The 21,897-nt window shown below is 34.6% G+C and overlaps 1 protein-coding gene across 3 annotated transcripts; it reads right to left on the reverse strand.

The window, feature by feature from the left end:
• Positions 1 to 7,060: 7,060 nt before the first annotated feature.
• On the reverse strand, positions 7,061 to 17,911 carry LOC144966447 (2-oxoglutarate and iron-dependent oxygenase domain-containing protein 2-like). 3 transcript variants are annotated; one of them, XM_078902975.1, is made up of 7 exons: positions 17,395 to 17,911; positions 16,905 to 16,961; positions 15,135 to 15,354; positions 13,174 to 13,298; positions 9,441 to 9,740; positions 8,601 to 8,714; positions 7,061 to 7,559 (listed from the first exon to the last, which is right to left on the reverse strand). In XM_078902975.1, exons 1-7 carry the CDS (start codon positions 17,512 to 17,514, stop codon positions 7,452 to 7,454), a joined length of 1,044 nt encoding a protein of 347 aa, XP_078759101.1. In that variant the 5' UTR covers positions 17,515 to 17,911; the 3' UTR covers positions 7,061 to 7,451. The 3 variants fall into 3 exon arrangements, with proteins under 3 accessions (XP_078759101.1, XP_078759104.1, XP_078759103.1); XM_078902978.1 differs by having other exon boundaries at positions 17,846 to 17,898; XM_078902977.1 differs by having other exon boundaries at positions 17,399 to 17,518.
• Positions 17,912 to 21,897: the final 3,986 nt, after the last annotated feature.

Genomic DNA, 21,897 nt, shown 5'->3' on the forward strand with positions numbered 1-21,897 from the left:
TGAAGTTTGAATCAATTTGCTTGGAAAATAAAAAAAAATGGGTCTTTATGCCGCACCCACCCTTATGGCCTGATACCGTGGCCTACGTAAAGTTATGGCCTGATACTGACCCAAAAAATGACGTCAAAATGCCAGTCTTTTGCCACAAAAGAAAACAAATCGTGAGTTGTATTCAATAGTTCAACCAATGGGACCACTTGTTTCCATGAGCTCTACTAACGACAACTCACTAGGCGGTGCAAAAACCAAAGAATGACGTCAAAATGCCAGTCCTTTTGGATTTCAGTATCAGGCTATAACATAACGATGTGATGTTATAGCCAGACACTGAAATCCAAAAGGAATGGCAGTTTGACGTCATTATTTGGTTTTTGCACCGCCTAGTGAGTTGTCGTTAGTGGTGCTCATGGAAACAAGTTATTTCATTGGTTGAACTATTGAATACAACTCACGATTTGTTTTCTTTTGTGGCAAAAGACTGGCATTTTGACGTCATTTTTTGGTCAGTGTCAGGCCATAACTTTACGAAGGCCACGGTCAAACATTGTCAATACTCTTCAACAGTCGTAACGTCACTTCCTTCCTAATGACGCATGGTAACTTAGTAACACTGGCTCTAAACTATCGGAACAATGGCGGACGCCCGTATGAAATATTTCTCCGGCGAGCATAAAGGGTATCCAGAGGAGAAAAAAAAACCCATAAATTTGATCATGTTTTGAATTTTACACATTATGATCACAAGGCATATGAAAAGTTCTAGCCAGCATGAAAAATAAAAAGTAATAATTTTCTTTGTTTAGAACCAAGATGGCCGCCGTTGCCGGGCGGCATGACATCAGACTATTGAATTGTATTAATCCTCCCGTGGCCGGTAATGACTTGTAGTTTCTATGAAGTGTTGTTTGTCGTAGTAGTAGTAGTAAGGAGGTCTGTTATGATGGGTATCATTGTTTTTTTTAAACGAGAAAAACTGATTGTAGACGTAATAATGATAATGATGGTGATGGTGATGGTGATGGCGATGGTGATGGTGGTGGTAGTAATAGTGATCGTATTAGTGGTAATGATGATGGTAATACTATTATCGGTATTTCTTATTATTATCTTTATATTATTATTATTATTATTATTATTATTATTATATTATTATTATATTATTATTATTATTATTATTAATTATTATTATTATTATGTACGCATTGGTGGTATTACAATTGTTGTAATTTATTTTTATTTATTTTTTTTTATTTATTTTTTTTTTGTGGTTATTAATGGTATCATTTTAGTTTTTGGTTCCATTTACCATTTTTTTCCACTTTCATGTATGTTGTCATCAAATTGTATGATTTATTGGCGAAAGCCTAAAATTGAATAAACTTTGAAACTTTGTCGTTCGGCATGTCTCGATCAATGGAGTCTTAACGAAATCGTTCCCATCGACGAGATACGAGAAAAAAGATACCCGGAAGTAGCCTTCTTACATCACATCTCGACGCCAAGAACGAGATCTCGGTAGTACCGATGCTGCATATCTTTGAGAGCATTCATAAATACGGTACGCCTTCAAAGGATACGGTTGACCGAAAGTGACGATGTGGTTGCGTAACACCAAAGCCATGTGGCTTGGACCACGAGAATTTCTATGTAATGGTTACGTCACTATCTCAACGAAGAAGGTAGCATTTTTATTTACCACCCATTTTTCTTGGTACTAAAGTATACAAAGTAATAATTTCGCATCAGAAAAAAATAACTCGGAAGTTCCTATCTCTCTATTACAATAAAATTAATACCACAAATGACAAAATCGACCCACAAATATAAATTATTCATAATAATTTTTTTTAAGTTGCAATAATTTGTCATCAAAGTCATTTTTTATCACCAAAGTCGTAATTTTTGTCCGATTGTCTGATGGCAAAATACAGTAACAAAGGCTTGAGTTACGTCATCTTCGAACTATCTATAGACTCCCTAAAGACTCATTAACGACTGTACGATACCACCTCTGAATCCAGCCAAGGACTGCCAATTGGATTCAATAGTCTGATGTCACGTCGCCCAGCAACGGCGGCCATCTTGGTTCTAAACAAAGAAAATCTGTACTTTTTATTCTTCATGCTGGCTAGAACTTTTCATATGTCTTGTGATCAGAATGTGTAAAAGTCAAAACATGATCAGATTTATAATGCCCTCTGGATACGCTTTTATGCTCGTCGAAGAAATATTTCATAAGGGCGTCCGCCATTGTTCCGATAGTTTAGAGCCAGTTACTAAGTTACCATACGTCATTACGAGGGAAGTGACGTTACGACTGTTGAAGCGTATTGCGTTCGGTAATCAAATCACGCTGTTTGTAACCAGCCGTCTCAGACCGAAATTATGTGACCACTTGTTTGTGTTGCTCTGTCGACCACGTAGGGAGAGTGTTCCTATGAGTGAGGTTTACTAATAGTCCACTACAACTCATCAAAGATAAGGAACTGAACTGCCAAGAACATTATAACAACAGGGGCAATGATGACAAAACCCTTTTAATTCTTTTTTTTTTTTTTTTTTTTTTTTTGGTACATATTTGATCCTTTACATTTATTTACATAAAATCTCAAAACATATATTCTTCTTAGCGTCAGTCATTGAGAGTTTTCTTCTTTTTTTTTTTGGGGGGGGGGGGCGGATCGGAATTTTAACTGAGAACTATTGTATTGATTTTTAGGGAAAAAGCATTACAGTGAGGTGACTTGCTCCGGGTCATACTAATACTATTCGATGATTGGGACTTATTCCCGCTAATTTCGGGTACGCATTGCGTTGTTCACATTGAATGATGTTAGCTCCAAATCTCCTCCTATCAGGCCCTACAATAATTAGCCGAATGTCAGTTCGGAACGTCGCGGCGACCCTTCCACAAGCCATCGTTAACATATATACATAGTTCGAAGTTGACGTCAATCGAGTCTTTGTTATTATTTTTTGCCATCCGCGTTTATGAGTAATACTCACTAAACGGTATTAACCAGACTATAGATAGTTCGAAGATGACGTCACTCAGGCCTTTTTTATTGTTTTTGCCATCCGCGTTTGTGAGTTGTTCTCACTAAACTGTATTAACCAGATTATAAAAGTTCATGATTACACAGAGTTTGTGTGTTGGTCCGTTATACTTCCGGATGGCAATGTTGTGAACTCCTTGGCCAAGCGCATTCTATCTATAAAAGTTCATGATTACACATAGTTTTGTGTGTTTGTCCGTTATACTTCCGGATGGCAATGTTGTGAGCTTCTTAGTCATACGCATACTATCGATAGCCTGACACTTGAACCGTAGCCACGAGGACTGGCAGTTTGACGTCATTTTTAGGTTTGTGTAGCGTCAAGTGAGTTGTCGTTAGTAGATCTCAAGGAAACAAGTTAGTATTTCATTGGTTGAACTATTGAATACAACTCACGATTTGTTTTCTTTTGTGGCAAAAGACTGGCCCTTTGACTTCATTTTTTGGTCAGTGTCAGGCGATAACTTTACGATTCCAGTGAGAAGTGAGTCATTCCAATGTGCCAAGCACGCTGTGTGTAATGATTTTCATTTTGAGATAATGTCATGTCGAAGTCAAAGGGCAGTGATGTTGATGACTTGTTTACTGTTTATGTTGTTTATTTTGGCGAAAAAAAAAAAGAAAAAAGAAAAAGTAGACTAAATCATTCTCTGTATGAGGGTTCCCAGTTGTTGTTTTTTTTATTTTAAAGGGTTTTACGCGCTTACAACACATTAAGGTCATATCAGCGCCAGTAAAAAGGAAGAAAATGGGATAGTAAAAAGTTCTAGAATTACAATAAAGCATCCAAGAAAAGGGAAGACAAAGGGGAATTGATTCAAATAAGAAACAGGTGTAGATTCCAAAAGCACACTATCACAGTACTTAGTTTGAGATCACTAAAAGTCTCATCCAGACACAAGCACAGGCCCCCGCTAAGAGGAATACACTCAAATGTTTTACAAATCATACATAATATAAAGAAACATAACGCAGTGCATAACAGAAAGATGATTTACAAGGAAAAAAATATCATCTCCCAAAACTAAAACTATACATTCGACTGTTTCCCTCTCAGGACTCCGACCAAAGTCAGGACAAAACCAAGCAATCTCATTCCAAGACAAAGACAGAAAGCAATTGGAAAACAGACAAGAGAGGATATAAGACATAGAAAGTACCTCCCTGCCCGCTATGGGAGGTAGGATCCCTACCCAGAGGGTTCCCATGATGGCTAAAATTCTATCAAATTTTGATAGATTATTTCAATCTTTCGTCGATAAGAATAATCTTAATGAACAAAATATTGAGTTTGAAGGGGACAAAAGATTTCGATGTGGAATGTATATTAATTTCGAAACTTTAAAAAAATTTTTTAACAAAAACAAGCTTACTCTCCTCAAAAGCATTTTTATTTTGACTCAAATTTTAAAATAAGTTTATATGAAAACCCGACAAAACACCGTTTTGAGACGATTGGTCACAAAGGTGTTGTATCGGTGTAGTAATGCATTCCATTCCTCCAATGTCCTTTGTGTGTGTGGGGTGGGGGGGGGTGGGGGGGGGGGGAGTGATGTGAGACAATGGATACAACGACCGACCTCTAGTACTAAATACTTGATCTATTTAATATCTTTGATGACATAATACGGCGATGGAGGTAATCATTAACCCATGTCCAATGAAGCGTGACCACCAAATCATTACTTCGACCTATGGACGAATGGCCAGGATATTTATAGACAATGCTGCCCTAAGCTGACAAAACACATTTTCCTCGTCTTTTTTTTTTCCATTTTAACCAGAAAACGTTTTCTTCAATCATCAGATATCAAAATTAGCCAAATAGTCTAAAGCCTGAGACTAAGTAGAAGCCATACTTTTAAAAAAAGTGAAGTTGAGACTTTTTGAAAAGTTGGAGGTCATATCAGCCAGTCGATATTTGAAGAATAAATTTTCTAGCTAAAATGTAAATAAATAAGTGATTTGCTTGTGTACAGCAAAATTGATGAACCTTCTGGTCAAAGGAACCTGGGTTGAAGCATTCCTTTTGTGTGTGGTAAAACTGTCAAGTGCAAACTGTATAATAATATTACTTGACAATTTTTCTTACTATTCTATTTTCGATAGATCCTGAACAATTTTGAATACCCTCTCTTTATTTGTGATTTGAATGATATCAAATTTTAAAAGTATTGGGCCAAAACTTGCTTCTCAGATTTGATTACTAAATCATTCGAGGCTTGACTCAAAAGACTTGCCTCAAATGCGACAATTTCTTTCCTAATTGATATATCATTACCTTTTGACACAATTTTACTAATTACATTACCTTTGAAACTGCCAAGTACGAGGTGTGTTTCAGAATTAAGTTTCCCTCTTCTATACTATAACTTCACTGATACGCAACCTAGAACTACCAAAATTTGAGGCAATTGCCCACGACGTCATATCTAAGAAATCTCGACGCAAATTTTCAAGTATATTGGTTGTCATGTCATTGAGCTGTGACGTGGCAAGTTAGTTGTACTTTTATTCCTTGTCCAAGCGTAATCAAGGGAAAATGGCTGATCAAAGCATTGATGCAACCTTCTCACGCTAAGATGTTCGAGTTGTCATCAAGTTTTCAACTCTTCTCCGCAAGTCTGCTGTCGAAACACAGAGACCTTTGTAAAATTTTCAAATGAATTTTCCTTGAATTCAAACTGTTAGAAGGTGGGTCAGGGATGTTTAAGATGGGAGAGTTGACGTGCAGGATGAGGAACACACTGGGATACCTCCTGTTGTCACTTGTGGAGATACTGTTGTGAGATTGAGAGCTGTTGTGGAAGCGGATTCAAGAAGCACTTGTAGTTGTAGGGAAATAAGTGAGCTTGTTGGTGTGTCCATTACAACCGTTTAAACAATATTGACCTGCGAACTTGGTAAGAAAAAGTATTCGCAAAGTGGGTGTCTCATTTGTTGACTGAAGAGCAAAAACAATGGCGCGTTCAAGCAGCTCAGAAATTTTAAAACCGTGTTGAGTTTCTGAAAAGAATTATCACTGATGATGAAAAGTGGGTGTACTCATTTGATCCTGAATTGAACAGACAATCAGCTCAATGGCATGATTCGGATGCACCAAAACGACAGAAGGCTTGCAGAAAACAAGGAGAGAAGAAAGTGATGCATATCGGCTCAATTTGCGGCGCGGCACTGCGACTGACGCCTGGGTTATTCCAGCTTCCCTTGGAATAGACCCTAGAGACAAATTTCCCCTATGGGATGAATAAAGGGAATTTCATTTTATTCAAGATCAATTTTGCTGTGATCGATTCATCACTATGACAGAGACGCCCAGCATCAGGTCAGAGCAGATGAAATGATTTAACAAAACCGTCGCATTAAAGAGTGAGACAGTTAAATATGTCATTGTGATTTCTTTAGAAAGAGTACAACATCTCGTTAGTGATGTTTTAGTTTTATGATACCAAAAAAAAAAAAAAAACAAATTTAAAAAAAAAGAAAAAAAACATTTGAAAATTGCACTAGGGGTCCCTTGCAAGTGATTCAGAGGAATAGATGCAGAGTTGTTCCCTGACGCGTTGCAACTACAGTGGAACATTACTATAACGGTCATGAAGGGACCCGGCTAAAATCCATGTTATAACCGAGTAAAGGGAATTATGCGTTTGATTTAACACTATTGAACTGGACAATACTCTGCATTGGTTTGAAAGTCTTATCATTACAGCAATGAGACCAAAACAATTTGGGTTATCAAACTTACAAATAAGTATACATAAATTTTTCATTTTATGGTACAAGTTTTTATTTTTATTTTTATTTTTTTGGTGTGTTCTTGTTTATTATTTTATTTTTTTTTTTTGGGGGGGGGGTGAGGGGGGGGGGGGGGGGGTTTGTTTGTTTATATTTAAGAAACGTTTTACTAACCAGTTATATATTTTTTTTAAATTGCAAGCTTGAGAGTCCTCCAAGTCATAACTTTTTTCACTAAATTATAATAATAATAACAACGAAACATCAACAATTTATTCTTTTATTTTAAAATATAAATAAATAAATAAATAAATCAATAAATAAATAAATAAATAAATAAATAAATAAATAAATAAATAAATAAATAAATAATAATAATAATAATAATAATAATAATAATAATAATAATAATAATAATAATAATAATAATAATAATAATAATAATAATGATAATGATAATAATAATAATAATAATTCATACATTTTGCCAGGGTTTCCCAAACAATCAATTTCTTGACGTTTTACTGAATTGCCTCCCTTGTGCTATTTTATGCTCATAGTTTTGTGTTCATATGAAGAGATCGTTAATCAACTTTTCTAGCCTTCTCTTGATTCCACAGTATCTAAATATGTGTACTTGACCTCATAACGATGATGTCAAGAGGTCATACAGGTCCCTTTGCTGTCCTCTAAATGTTGTGTAAATCCGTCTCCTGCAAAAGGAACTTCCACTATATCGGGCTTGGATCCACACATTCTGCAAAACTAATTGAAAATATTTTCTTCTATTATCAGAATGAAAACTGTTTTGAGAAATTCTTATATTCAAAAGTGCCCTACACACAGACTGATACAATATGTGACCCACTGTCTCTAAACAGTAGCATGTCGGGATGAATCATAAAGTGAATTTTAAAACTAAATTGATGAAAAAAAAAATGAACTTCCATTTTTTTTGCAATTCAGGAAATTGAATAAATTATTCTCCACAATAATACAAAGAAATTGACCCCAAGTTTCATATTTGTGGCTATAAACTCAATTTCCGGCACCTAGTTCATCCCCAAAAAATACCGCTTTGAAAAGGTGAGACACATATTATTCTAATTTTACAAATTAAACATTGACATTAAGTGACACAAAGGATTGTTCCTCAAATTTTGGTTCTGTTGTCATAGTTATAGTTTTTTGTTCAGATGAAAAAATACTTATAATAAAACAAACAATAAAAAATTTGTAAAATTCTAATAGTCTGATTAAACTTAAATCCGAGGGATTTGATTTTTTTACTATGTATTTCGGTTTTAGACATATTTAGACTAGAGTGTAGTGACTGAAAATTAGAAAATATTCAAAATATTTTCAATTTGATTTACATGAGTACATAAATAGTTTATTATCACTAGGTTGCTTCCCTGCTCTCATGACATGTTGAGGTGGAATTTTTTTGCAGTATGGTCATCATTAATCCTAGCTATCTGTCTTAGATAGGCCAACTTCTAAAAGTATGACATCAAAGATTTGAGAATCAATTTTATTGTGCAACTTTTAGCAATATTAACATTTGAAACAATTCAATTCCTTATGGCAATAGTTTTATATTTATGCTTTCAAAATTATTAACATTTTTTCTATTATTGATAAAATTCTAATTGTTTTTAGCTCAACAATTTTGATAGTTTACTCTTTTCCACTCCAACCGGTTTTTCTCAGTATCTATGCACTATTAGAATCCATTGCTTAAAATATGACTGAATAATGTAGAAAAGGGCACACAAAATATCTATCACTATCATACCAGCATACCTGATTTCTGACCGCTGAGCTCCTCATCCACAAGATCAAATTGCATCGAGTACCAGACTCAATGGGAAGAGCTCGATGGGTGTGTTGACCCAAGTGTAAAACACCAAATCCAATCTAAAATATTTCAAAACATGACAATTCAAAGACTGGGAAGAATGTGTGAAACAAACAAAAACCTTAAATAACATGAAACTATAACATAATCCATACATCACACATTCACAAATATACATTTGTCTGTCCAAGGTGTTTTTATTATTGTCCATTAAGATGAGCAAAGGAAGAGAAAAAGAAGAAGACCTCTCAGAACTTATAGAAGGACAATGAATGAGGCATGGAATTAGCTCTGTAGTCCTGAGCAAGAACCTGATAAGGCTTGAAAAACGTGCTAATGTGATGTGATAAAAATATCACTCATAAGTCATAATTTCTCCATCAACTTTAAACAGTTTTCATTAAGTTTTTAAAGTTTGAATACTGAGCTTTAACAAACTTGTTGCATTACTTCTTAACATAACTGATCTTCCAAACCCAGTGAAATTTATATTCGATTGACTCAATGGTCTTAAAATGTGGGTTATCAGATTCATGCATGAGGCCACAGAGTTGAGGTAGCAAGCTCAAGAAAGGGATTCTTTGGAGAATTTTGTTGACGTCTTATTTTGCATGAGGAACAAAGAGGGTTAAGTAATAATCCCATTTTATCAATTTTGAATTCTAGAGAAGATGACTCCATTCTTTGTTTCTTTCCTTGATTTGATTTCTAATCTGTATATCTTATAATGTAATTTCAAGCATTCTAGTAAACATCTATTGAACTTGCAACAATAAATCACCTACCTGATGCATAACAGTCTCCTTGTAACTTTCTGATTCTGGATCACCCCACAACCCTCCAAACTCCAAGTGACCGCCTTCAAACTCTGATGTGAGACAAACGTTTAAGGTGACTTCCGCATTGTCAAAATGCATACTCAACTCAGTGTCTTTCCCAGGACCATAAAGAACAGAAAATGACCGGAATGAGTCCAGCTTTTCTGGACACCAATGACCAAACAAAGCAGTGGTCAAAGGTTGAATATATTGGGTGATGATCAATGTGATCAGTTTCTCTGATAGTCCCATCTCATCGAGCGATATCTGAAGAATAACCAAAAAGTGAAAACTATTGTGAATTTTATGCAAAGAAAGCTTGTTAAACTTTTAAAAATCCATTTACCAAACAAAATTCATATTTCATGTGTCCTCGTGATGCTTGTTAAATACAGTGAATATTGTAAATATTCCAATTGTAAAAGTGTTCAACAAACATGGATGTGATAGTCTTTGCTTCATATCCTGGAGGTACTGTGTTCCATACCAATCTGTCATGCTTATGTGGATTTGAGCAGGCCACCTTTTATTCACTTCGCAGCACTGCAATGCAGCTAATGTCTGGCTATTACTTTCCTTTTAAATAGGACCGAGAGATAAATTTCCCAATAGGGATGAATAAAAGTAATTTATGCATTTACAAATGGGGAAAACTAATGGGTAGCAAGTTACATTTCATGTTTAAATCCTGTTAGTTTTCAGGGGTTAGTAGTAGTAGCGTATGGCTACACTTCCAAATTCATTTCGTCAACCCAGCTTCGGAACTCTTCAGCGGGTGGTTGGATGGGAGCATCACCCTTGAATCATATACCTATGATGTTCGCATGGGTGTACGATCCGATAGTGATCTCGTTTCTTCTTCTCTTTACTAGCCTATCCTGCTTCTTTGGTTTGTGATTGTATTTTTGACAGGGGATATTTTTTTTTCTGTAAATCTTCTGCCTGTTTGTTCTTGGTTATTTATAATTTAGCTTATGATATCTTTAGGTTATGATTTTGATTTACATTTGTACTATTTTTGTTAGATTGCTTGTTTTTTTGTTTCAGCGGTCTCTCATATAACCTCATTTGTGTTGGAAGAGACCTAAAGCAATAAACAATAAAAATTCGGAACTCTTCCTCTGCCCTAAGAACTGTTTCATATCCACTTGCAAGTTTAGTTACTGGACAGTGGAGGACGATGTGATCACTGGTTTCTGAAGCTGCCTGACATTACCGGCAGGCATCACAGTTCCCAAGTTTATATTTGCACATATTTGATGCAGTTCTTCCATGTCCTGTTAAGAGCCGATTTGAGGAAATCCAGTATTTCCTGGCATTGTGGAATTCAGGCATTCTTTTAATGGGATCTTTTATGGTGTTTCCCTGTTCCACATTTCTCTTCAGTTCTCCTCCACGATGAAGTTTACCATTTTTGTTCAGTGGAAAGGTCTTATCAATTTGAGCCTTGTTGTTGAAGGTTCTCCATTTATGATTATTTTTATAGGGGTGTTGTCTGTGATTTCAGCAATTCTTGCATGCATCCTTTGATTAGCGTCTTACAATCTAAAACTTGGAGGTGCAATATGCTCAGTGTTGGGAGCCACTGAGTTTGAGTTGACTTGAGACATCCTGTTATTATTCTTATTTATTCTCTTAATCGGATGTCAATGTGTTTTACATGTGGACTCCTCATCCAAACAGGGGTGCAGTATTCTCCCACATTGTAGCACAGTGCCAAAGCAGACGTTCTCAGTACCTGTGGTGAGGCTCCCCAGGTGGTACTTTCAAGTTTTCTCTACAGGCTGTTTCTTATTGCGATTTTATTTGGAGGAGTTTAATGGCACTTGCAACACATATGGATTATTTAAGCACCAGGAAAAGATTGGTGCATAAATCTAAGACATATGACAGTGAGATGATTTACAAGAGAAAAAAATAATGAATGACAACAGTGACCATACCCCAGTGACATGATGTGATCTCCAAGGATTTTCTTTTGCCCATTGTGTACAAAGCAAGCCAGTAAATCGTCTTTTCCAAAATTGTCTGAAGATTTATTTCAACCCTTGATGACCTCAGCAGAAATTGATAATAGTATGACATGTCAAACATCCTGTTTGATGTAATCTAATATGCTTTTACAAGAATATTGTTAGTACTCACAAATCAATTAGCCTGTCTGAACATAAAGTAAGGGGATAGTTGTCTTACTTCTGTATTTTTTAATGATCAAAACTTACAGTAAGAGCAAAGTAAGAGTGTTTTTAGATTAAAGCCAACAAAACAATCAAGGCATAAGTAAGCAAAATAAGCTTTGCCTCAGTATTGAGACAATTATTCGTAGTGTAATTGCAGTATGAGAAAAAGAAAAGAAAATCTCCGGTCTTTATCCTTGGTGTATTCTGGAACAAACTTAGAATATGAAATTATCTATATAAATTCCATGACTGAGAAAATGGTCCAGGTTAGACTGTATCCCTGTTTGCAAACATGAAAAGAATTTAAACATTCTGCATTCCTTTCGGTATTTTTGCAGGCAAGGACTGGTTCCCTTACTTAATGTTATTCCTTTTGGAAACAAGCGAGTCCCTTTGTACCATAATTTATTTTGGCTTAGCGGTATAGACAGTAATAAAACCAAGTACTATTACTTTTAACCAATAGGAAAAACAAAAACCCAGGACCTTTGTTACGACCTCTAACCCTAGTAGAAAAAAATCTCCCAAGGTCGCTTCCACAATCTACAATTGTTTCGGGCATGTTGCAGAATCGTTTAGTTTTTGCTCTTGTATTTCTTCTTTGTCTTAAGGAGAAAGCAGCTTAATTATCTTTTTTCTTACAAACGAAGTAAAGTTAAGAATTCAGATGGCCGGCAAAACAAAACTAGACCAAGAACATCCATTTGGGTTCCGAATTAAACATTCACTTTTACATTAAAAATTTGCTGAAAAACCTTGTCGTTAATCTTCAGACATACAATTTTAAATTACAGAGATATCGTTATGTTGAAGATTGTTTGTCGGAATGTGTTACAAAGAAATATAGCAAATTGTGTGTTTAAACATACGATTATAAGAGACTTCACGAATGTGTGATGGTAACACCGAGCAAGCACGGAAACCAACAACCACAGTGCCATTGAGCGAGAGGCAGCCACAAACGATAAGACAGAAAACGGGGAATCCCCTTGCAGCCCCGCACTGTGAACGCAGCGAACTGAGTATGGAGAGAAACGTAAAGAGAGAGAGAGAGAGAGAGAGAGAGAGAGAGAGAGAGAGAGAGAGAGAGAGAGGGAGAGAGAGAGAGAGAGAGAGAGAGAGAGAGAGAGAGAGTGTACACACGACCCAACTATAGTAATATGATCAGAGACTGTCTATAATATGCCTCGGTATTGTCATCCACTGTTTTTTCTCTTGATTTTTTATTTCAATTTTGGCTATAATTTTTTTTTTTTCATACCGGAGCAAATTTCTTTAAATTTATTATTGTCTTATATTATGTCCCTGAGGTAGAGAAAATAATGGATTGTCTGATTTCAGGCATTTGCCTGAAAATTTGCAGGTCAGACAAAGTAACTCAGTCTATCTTGATAGCAAATTACCCCCAAAAAATTTGTCCAATATTACCTAACAGGAGATGGTCACTGTCATCTTGTTTCAAATTCAAATTGAAATCAAACAAAAAAAAAATAAATAAAACGTGTGAGTTTTCGACTTACCCCATAATTCGACATAGTGTTGGGTCTCCCTTTAGGACAGGGACTTTCTTCAAAATGGGACAATTCTTCTACTAATTGTTTGCAAAAGGCGATAGAAAATACTGGTATCTTGTACAAATAAGGCCCTGGAATAATTTTTAAAAGTTAAGATGAACTTATCTTGTACGATAAAAGCAATTTTTTTTTCAGTAGAAAATAATTGCAAGAATTCCTTTCATAATAGCTAAGTATCATCATCAATACTAATTATTATTGTATTGTTATCATCATCAATATTATAATTATCATTACTATTATTATTATTATTATTATTATTATTATTATTATTATTATTATTATTATTATTATTATTATTATTATTATTATTATCATTACTATTATTATTATTATTATTATTATATTATTATTATTATTATTATTATTATTATTATTATTATTATTATTATTATTATCTTCATCATCATCACTATTATTTTATTATTAGTATTCATCATTATCGCAAGAAACGCCTCAATCACGTTATGGATTAAAGATGAGTCATATGCACTATATAATCTACAAATAATAAATACAATGACATGCACCCTTACTTCAAATCATGTTTCGTTTGTATCCCAGTTGTAAAGAGAGACTAAGCGATATCCGTTGTTTTTGGGATTAACAACTGTGCAGTGTGACCAACGAGTTTGGTGAGAGCCTACAGTCTCTCATCCCAGCTAATCTTTTTGACTCTTACAAATGTTGAGAACAAAAGAGTGAAAGTTAATCCAATCTGAATAAGATGTCAGCTTGTATTAAAGCTGCTTTTGCTTGACAAGATTTATACAGGGCTGCCATAAGGTTTTCATTTCAATCAAATTGCTCTGTTTCTGGTTTTTTTCTGTTTTTTTTTTTTTTTTTTTTTTTTTTTTTTTTTTTTTTTTATATATATACATCCTATTTCCATTGTATTTTTATCTTATGTGTAAATTATAACACGTCTGTACAAAAAATTTCCTTTTTGGGATGCAATAAAGTATTATTATTATTATTATTATTATTAAGAACAATGTTTACAACAACTGCTTAGAGTTTACCATATTTGTGTGAAATGTTGCAATAGTGGACAGGAAACCCAACTTCGGTTAATCGCAACATTTTCGCTTGTCCCGATTATCCGGAGTGGACTGTATAACTATTTCAAAATTCATCACAGTTTTTCAATGTCCTGTAAAATATCCTTTAAGCATTCCTTATTTTTGGGTCATGCGATCCATTAGTAATAGATTATTTTCATAATCATTATCATTATCTCACATTATAATAATTATCTTTATATGTATTAACATTATCATTATCATTATTATCATTATTATTATTATTATTATTATTATTATTATTATTATTATTATTATTATTATTATTATTATTATTATCATTATTATTATTATCATTATTATTATCATCGTTATCATCATCATCACCATCATCATCATCGTCGTTGTCGTCAACATCAACATCATCATTATTTTTTTTATCTAATTATCTTTATCATTATTTCTTTTACTATTGCTACAATGGCCAAGGCTTAATTGCCTTCCTCTTTGATGACATAATTCCCGGGTTATTAGCTTGAGTGGGCTATTAGGTGAAGATGTTAAGCCTGTTCTGTTGGGGCGCACAGCACTTTTCGTGGATCCACAATTCACAAAATAAATGCACAACAAACCATTAATTGTTAGGCATTCTGTAGATTAGTAGAGCACGCACTTTTTGTGGACCAATTGAAGGCAAGAAGAATTATGAAGAAGTACACTATGAATTGAAAACTAAACTCGGGGACTATCATCATCAACAACATGAAAATCACATCATCTTCATCATCCACCTTTTTCCTCACATTATCTGTCACTGTTTATAAGAAGGAATCATTAAAATAATAGTAATAATAACAAAATTGTTACATACATGTTTTAACTCACCAACGATACTGCCACCATTGTGAAGGATTATATTTTCCGCTTCCTCTTTTTTTGAGATTTGAAATATTGAATCGACAATTGTTGACAATCTGTCATCAATGAATGATGGTTGAAATTCCCACAGTACTGGATGAAGACGCATATAAGATTCTGATATTATTTTATGTCGTTTATAAGCTTCATGATGAAAATTTTTCCGTCTTGAAATTTCCTTTTTAATCTGAAAATTTTAAAACATTAATGTCAGAAGATATGTATGCAAAATGAAAACCTGTATTCTAGCTAATGTAAGAATTGAAGAATAATTCTGGCTGACAATCTCAAAGCAGTATTATTTCATGATGAATCGGACCCCGAAAAGTGAAATTAGACATAGGCTAATGAGAAATGTGAACTTGGACCTTTAAGCAATGAAAGACATAGCAATATTATTATTATTAATATAGTTTATTATTATTATTATTACAGTGCAACCTCGATATAACGATATCGTCAGGACCGGGAAAACGTGTCATTATAGAGGGATGTCGTTACAGAGAGGTTTCCTATGTGTGTATATTAGGAGGTGTTTTTGGTCTTGTGTAGTGAATGTATACTTTTTCATTTTCCCTCTGTAGTTTATCCCGGCTTGGGACCGGCATGTATTGTATTCATCATACGCATACATGGCCAAATAAAAAATTTTTTTGTTTTTGATTACATAGAATGGAAGATACCACTTATAATAGTTACGAACAATTTCATGGTAGACAAACACCTTCAAGGTTTGTCGGACCAGAAATGTCGTTATACAGGGGTTTTGCTGAAATGTACATCGCTATAGAGGGGTTTTTATTACTAATGATATATAGTAAAATAAAATGGGACCTGAGTACCATGTCGTTATACAGGGAATGTCGCTATAACGGATGTCGTTACATCGGGGTTGCACTGTTTTATTATTATTATTATTATTATTATTATTATTATTATTATCATTATTATTATTATTATTAAATGGACAATGGGGAGTATCATCGTCTATTATACAGGCATCCCCATCACAATAATGGTTTATTTTAAACAACAAATATATTTACTTCATCATAATGTCCTGCTTCACCATCTTCAGTTCAGCATCACACCATCATCATCATCATAACCATCATCTTCATTATCAGCATCATCATAATCATCATTATCATTGTCCCCATCATAGTCATGATCATCTTCACCACCATCATCATCTTCACGATTATTTGTTTATTATCTATTCATGATTTCTTCTCTGCTGCGAAGTAATGTTTTTTTCGACTTGATTGATGAGTTATATTCAAGAGTCAATCGTGTATGTGTGTGGTTGTGTGTGCATGTGTATGTAGCCTAAGTGAATGTGGGGTGCATACGTGTATGAGTCTACTTTATTATCATTGTATTTTCTATTGAAATCAATGTGAACCAAAAGAAATTTCCATTTCTTTGGACAATAAAGTTCTATTAATTTTTATCCACCATGGCCAAGAGATATTAACCCGAAGTATAGTATTTTTGGCTATAATTTAAATTCATATCCACAATTTATTCCGAAATAATATCACCATTTTGAGATGCAAGGCCACAAAATAGTTCAAAAATAAGAAAACTCATAAATGGAAAGAAACCAGGTAATCAAGACAATGGTTGACCAATAGCTACACCCTCTTCTTCTTCTTCCTCTTCACTTGGATTTACTGCATGTATTATACAGTAATTCTGATAAAGATTGCTAGATTTGACAAATTCTCGACAAACCTCTGTTAAAACAGCTTGATATTGGTCTGTTGATGCACAGCCTCTCATTCGTAAATCCTGAAATTAAAATAATAGCAAGATATCTATGGATGTTTTCTGTTTGTGACATGAACATATAACAAAATGGACTGAAAATTATTATCATTATTTTATTAAGGAGGGGGGGGGGGGGGAAGGAGAAGAGAGAGAGAGAGAGAGAGAGAGAGAGAGAGAGAGAGAGAGAGAGGAAAGAATGTGATGTGGGAATGGAGCCCTGAACAAATTATGAGAATAAAAAATATATAAAACGTGGAGAATGTGTGAGAATCATAACAATAATAAGCCTCCCGCAAAAAGTAATTACGACTTCTTCCCATTCTTATATTGGTTGACAACATGACCCTCTCCCCCTCTCTCTCTCTCTCTCTCTCTCTCTCTCTCTCTCTCTCTCTCTCTCTCTCTCTCTCTCTCTTGGTATTGTCTCATAATTCTAAAAGTTTCAAAGCCTCGCCTGCCTGAATTCTTGACAAAACTGCTCATCGTTCTGGTATGTTAAGTGGAGTTTGTATTTTGGAAGAAGATATTTTTTGAATAAAAACATTTGCAAATGAACTCTCTCGGCCGAACACATTTCATCTCAGATTCTTTGATTCAATGGTCTTGTCCAATGTGCACCAAGTTCTTGACAAGACGTTTGTTCAATCTAATCTGTGATTTGGGAGAAACAAAATTAGGGCAGGGGCCTGTCTATTTTATTTGTAATGGCAATGGCAATGGTGTTGATGAAGTGTAGTGTAGTCTAGTGTAGAGTAGAGTAGACGTTCTATCTATCTAGACTAAATTAAAATTGAAAATGTAATGCCGAGAACAATAACTAAAACGGTGGAGGCATTTGGAATGTTTCCCCTATGATTTTGTTTCGCTTGGCACACTGTGCTTAAAATGCATTTTTTAAATTTCACATGGACACTTGGCAGAAGGTCAACTGTGGTCCAACAGCAACAGTCAACCGAACGAAAACGAAAATAGAGGGTTCCTTTCAGGGTTGCCAGATTATTTTTCAACAAAATGCCAGGGGAAGACTCAAAAAATGCCAAAACACTCAAAAAAATGCCAAAGTCTGTTGACTCCCACCCCCACTAAGAAAACTACTCACTTTTGATAGACAATTTACTATCATATCCTGGTGGCTTGCGTGTTTTCTTTCTTTTTTTTTTTTGAATTATACTAAATTTCCTGTTGGGGTAATGAAATAATTAAGAAAAGGTGTCATTTGAAGTATAATATACAAGAAAAGAAAATGCCAAATGCCAAATGATTTTTCTAATGCCAAACGGTTTTCAAAAATACCAGATTTTTGGAATTTGGCATTTAAAATGCCAAACTGGCAACCCTAGTTCCTTCGATTGAACGTTTGTTGGCAAAGGGAAATAATGCTGTTAAAATAATTTTCAACATAAGTCTGATAAGAGTTGATTACCCTTTGACCGAGGAGTCCAAAAACAAACAAAAAAGAAAATGTCAAGAGAAGGACGCGATCCCCGAATTCGCCCTTCCTCGGTTACATTTTTACACATACCAAAACATCCGGCAAACTCACATTCTCGGTCTATAATAATAATAATAATAATAATAATAATAATAATAATAATAATAATAATAATAATAATAATAATAATAATAATAATAATAATAATAATAATAATAATAATAATAATAATAATAATAATAATAATAATAATAATAATAATAATAATGACGATGATGATGATGATGATGATGATGATGATGATGATGATGATGATGATGATGATGATGATGATGATGATAATAATAATAATGATAATGATAATAATAATAATTATTAATAATAATAATAATAATAATAATAATAATAATAATAATAATAATAATAATAATAATAATAATAATAATAATAATAATAATAATAATAATAATAATAATGATGATGATGATGATGATGATGATGATAATAATAATAATAATGATAATAAAACTGCATTCATACTTTTCGGAAATTTTGCAACAACAGACGTGGCAAAGAAAGGAGATATATTAAAGTATGGACTTTAAAAATACACAGGTTTCAGCATTAAATAACCTATACATACATCAAAAATAAATTAAATAAGAATTATCTATTGCATGCAATTTAGTGAATATTATATAGATATATATTTATAAAGACGGATCAGAAAAAGTACTCATTGCACAGGAGAAAATGGCAACTAACACAGGTAATTTTTATGTATTCTCCACCATGGTCAAGAGATATTAACCCGAAGTATAGTATTTTTGGCTATAATTTAAATTCATATCCACAATTTATTCCAAAATAATATCACCATTTTGAGATGCAAGGCCACAAAATAGTTCAAAAATAAGAAAACTCATAAATGGAAAGAAACCAGGTAATCAAGACAATGGTTGACCAATAGCTACACCCTCTTCTTCTTCTTCCTCTTCACTTGGATTTACTGCATGTATTATACAGTAATTCTGATAAAGATTGCTAGATTTGACAAATTCTCGACAAACCTCTGTTAAAACAGCTTGATATTGGTCTGTTGATGCACAGCCTCTCATTCGTAAATCCTGAAATTAAAATAATAGCAAGATATCTATGGATGTTTTCTGTTTGTGACATGAACATATAACAAAATGGACTGAAAATTATTATCATTATTTTATTAAAAGGGGGGCGGGGGAAGAGAGAGAGAGAGAGAGAGAGAGAGAGAGAGAGAGAGAGAGAGAGAGAGAGAGAGGAAAGAATGTGATGTGGGAATGGAGCCCTGAACAAATTATGAGAATAAAAAATATATAAAACGTGGAGAATGTGTGAGAATCATAACAATAATAAGCCTCCCGCAAAAAGTAATTACGACTTCTTCCCATTCTTATATTGGTTGACAACATGACCCCTTCCCCCACTCTCTCTCTCTCTCTCTCTCTCTCTCTCTCTCTCTCTCTCTCTCTCTCTCTCTCTCTCTCTTTTCTGGCTATATATTATGAAGACAGTTGTCCTGAATTCTTATCATACAGTATTGGGGGAGGCTTCCGAAAGCTCCTACATCCCCAGTATTCTTGTTCTAGTGGGGGGTTTGGGAGGGGGGGGGGGTTATAATGTTCTAGATGGGAGAGGGGAGACTTTAAAATAAAACAATAAAAAGTCCCCCCCCCCCCCCCTCTAGAACATTATTTTTTTAAAATAATACTGGGGATGTAGGAGCTTTCGGAAGTCTTCCCAGTATTGGTATTGTCTCATAATTCTAAAAGTTTCAAAGCCTCGCCTGCCTGAATTCTTGACAAAACTGCTCATCGTTCTGGTATGTTATGTGGAGTTTGTATTTTGGAAGAAAGATATTTTTTGAATAAAAACATTTGCAAATGAACTCTCTCGGCCGAACACATTTCATCTCAGATTCTTTGATTCAATGGTCTTGTCCAATGTGCACCAAGTTCTTGACAAGACGTTTGTTCAATCTAATCTGTGATTTGGGAGAAACAAAATTAGGGCAGGGGCCTGTCTATTTTATTTGTAATGGCAATGGCAATGGTGTTGATGAAGTGTAGTGTATTCTAGTGTAGAGTAGACGTTCTATCAAGGAATTTACCCAATGGAAACCGTACGGTGCTCTTATTGGCTCACCAACCAGCGGCCTCGATGAGAAAAATATCCGCCATTTTGATGTTGGCTGGGAATCGCGTTACTATAGTAAACAAGCGCTGATCGGCCGTTCATGAAAACAAGTTGCTGCTCGCTCGTTTAACTCAAAATTATTCAAAACGATCTCTCTAAAATGATATAAATGTGACTTCTTAAGGTTTTCTTCACGGTCAAAACCACACAACATTCTATTAATGATTACGTCCGAGGCAAAAAGGAATATTGAAAGGTCGACCGAGAGTTGAACTCGTGAGACGACAAACATCAATGCGAAGTGTAGCGAGAGTCAAGCTATTGTTTGTCTTGTCCTATTCTATATAGAGAAAAGGATAAATAGTATAGCCTCGTGTGTGAGTGGTTGCGTGTCATAGTCTTGTTTTTAAATTGTTTCTGTTGTTTATGTGTGTAGTGATGACTCTCTCACACTCAATTTCAATGCCGAAAGAGGAATTCCCGCACACAAGAAAGGGGAATTGGGGTGGTATTTGGCATACATATTGTATAGTATCTAGTTCTAAATAGATAACTGATTAGAATTATATTATGATATATAAACACAATGCCAAATACAATTCCGAAGTTTCCTTATTTCAAATGAAGTAAAGCTCCAAAACCTAATGGTAGTGATTGTAGTACTGAGTGTTAGTGAGGTGATGTGGTGTTGGTGGTGGTTGTAGTTGTAGTAGTAATAGTGATGATGATGTGGTGGTGGTGATGATTGTAGTTGTAGTAGTGGTGGTAGTGATGATGATGTGGTGGTGGTTGTAGTAGTAGTGGTAATGGTAATGATATGGTGGTGGTGGTGGTGGTTGTAGTAGTAGTGGTCGTGATGATGATGTGGTGGTAGTGTTTGTAGTAGTAGTGGTAATGATGCGGCTATGTGGTCTAGTAGTATGACACTCGCTTCCGGATCGGAAGGTCCTGGGTTCGAGCCTCGCGCTCGGCGCATAGTTGAGTCCTTGGAAAAGGCTCTTTACTCACATTCTCTCACCGTACTCAGGTGTAAAATGAGTACCTGGCCGTTAACAGAGTTGTCTTTGTCCGAAAAATTGTAATATCGCCTAACAGGCGTCATGTCCCGTCCTACATGATAAATGTTGACCAGGGACCCCTTGTAAAGCGCTTTGAGCACATTTAGTAGATATTGCACTATATAAAGCTCAATTTAAAAAAAAAAATTCAATGATGATGATATGGTGGTGGTGGTTGCAGTAGTAGTAGTGGTAGTGATGATAATGTGGTGGTGGCTGTAGTTGTAGTAGTAGTGATAGTGATGATGATGTGGTGGTGGTTGTAGTAGTAGTGGTAGTGATGATGATGTGGTTG

Source organism: Berghia stephanieae, chromosome 2, assembly GCF_034508935.2.
Source record: "Berghia stephanieae isolate SIO BIC M18660-M18661 chromosome 2, UCSD_Bste_1.3, whole genome shotgun sequence".
In the NCBI taxonomy this organism is placed as follows: Eukaryota; Metazoa; Mollusca; class Gastropoda; order Nudibranchia; family Aeolidiidae; genus Berghia; species Berghia stephanieae.

What these genes read in the sequence shown, in the direction of transcription:
- LOC144966447 (XM_078902975.1), bottom strand. Translation starts at nt 17,514, where the DNA reads ATGTGTTCGGCCGAGAGAGTTCATTTGCAAATGTTTTTATTCAAAAAA. An exon ending in AGGAGACTGTTATGCATCAG is followed by an intron (nt 8,715 to 9,440) that starts GTAGGTGATTTA and finishes GAAATATTTTAG; the next exon opens with ATTGGATTTGGTGTTTTACA. An exon ending in GCTCAGCGGTCAGAAATCAG is followed by an intron (nt 7,560 to 8,600) that starts GTATGCTGGTAT and finishes ATTTTCAATTAG; the next exon opens with TTTTGCAGAATGTGTGGATC.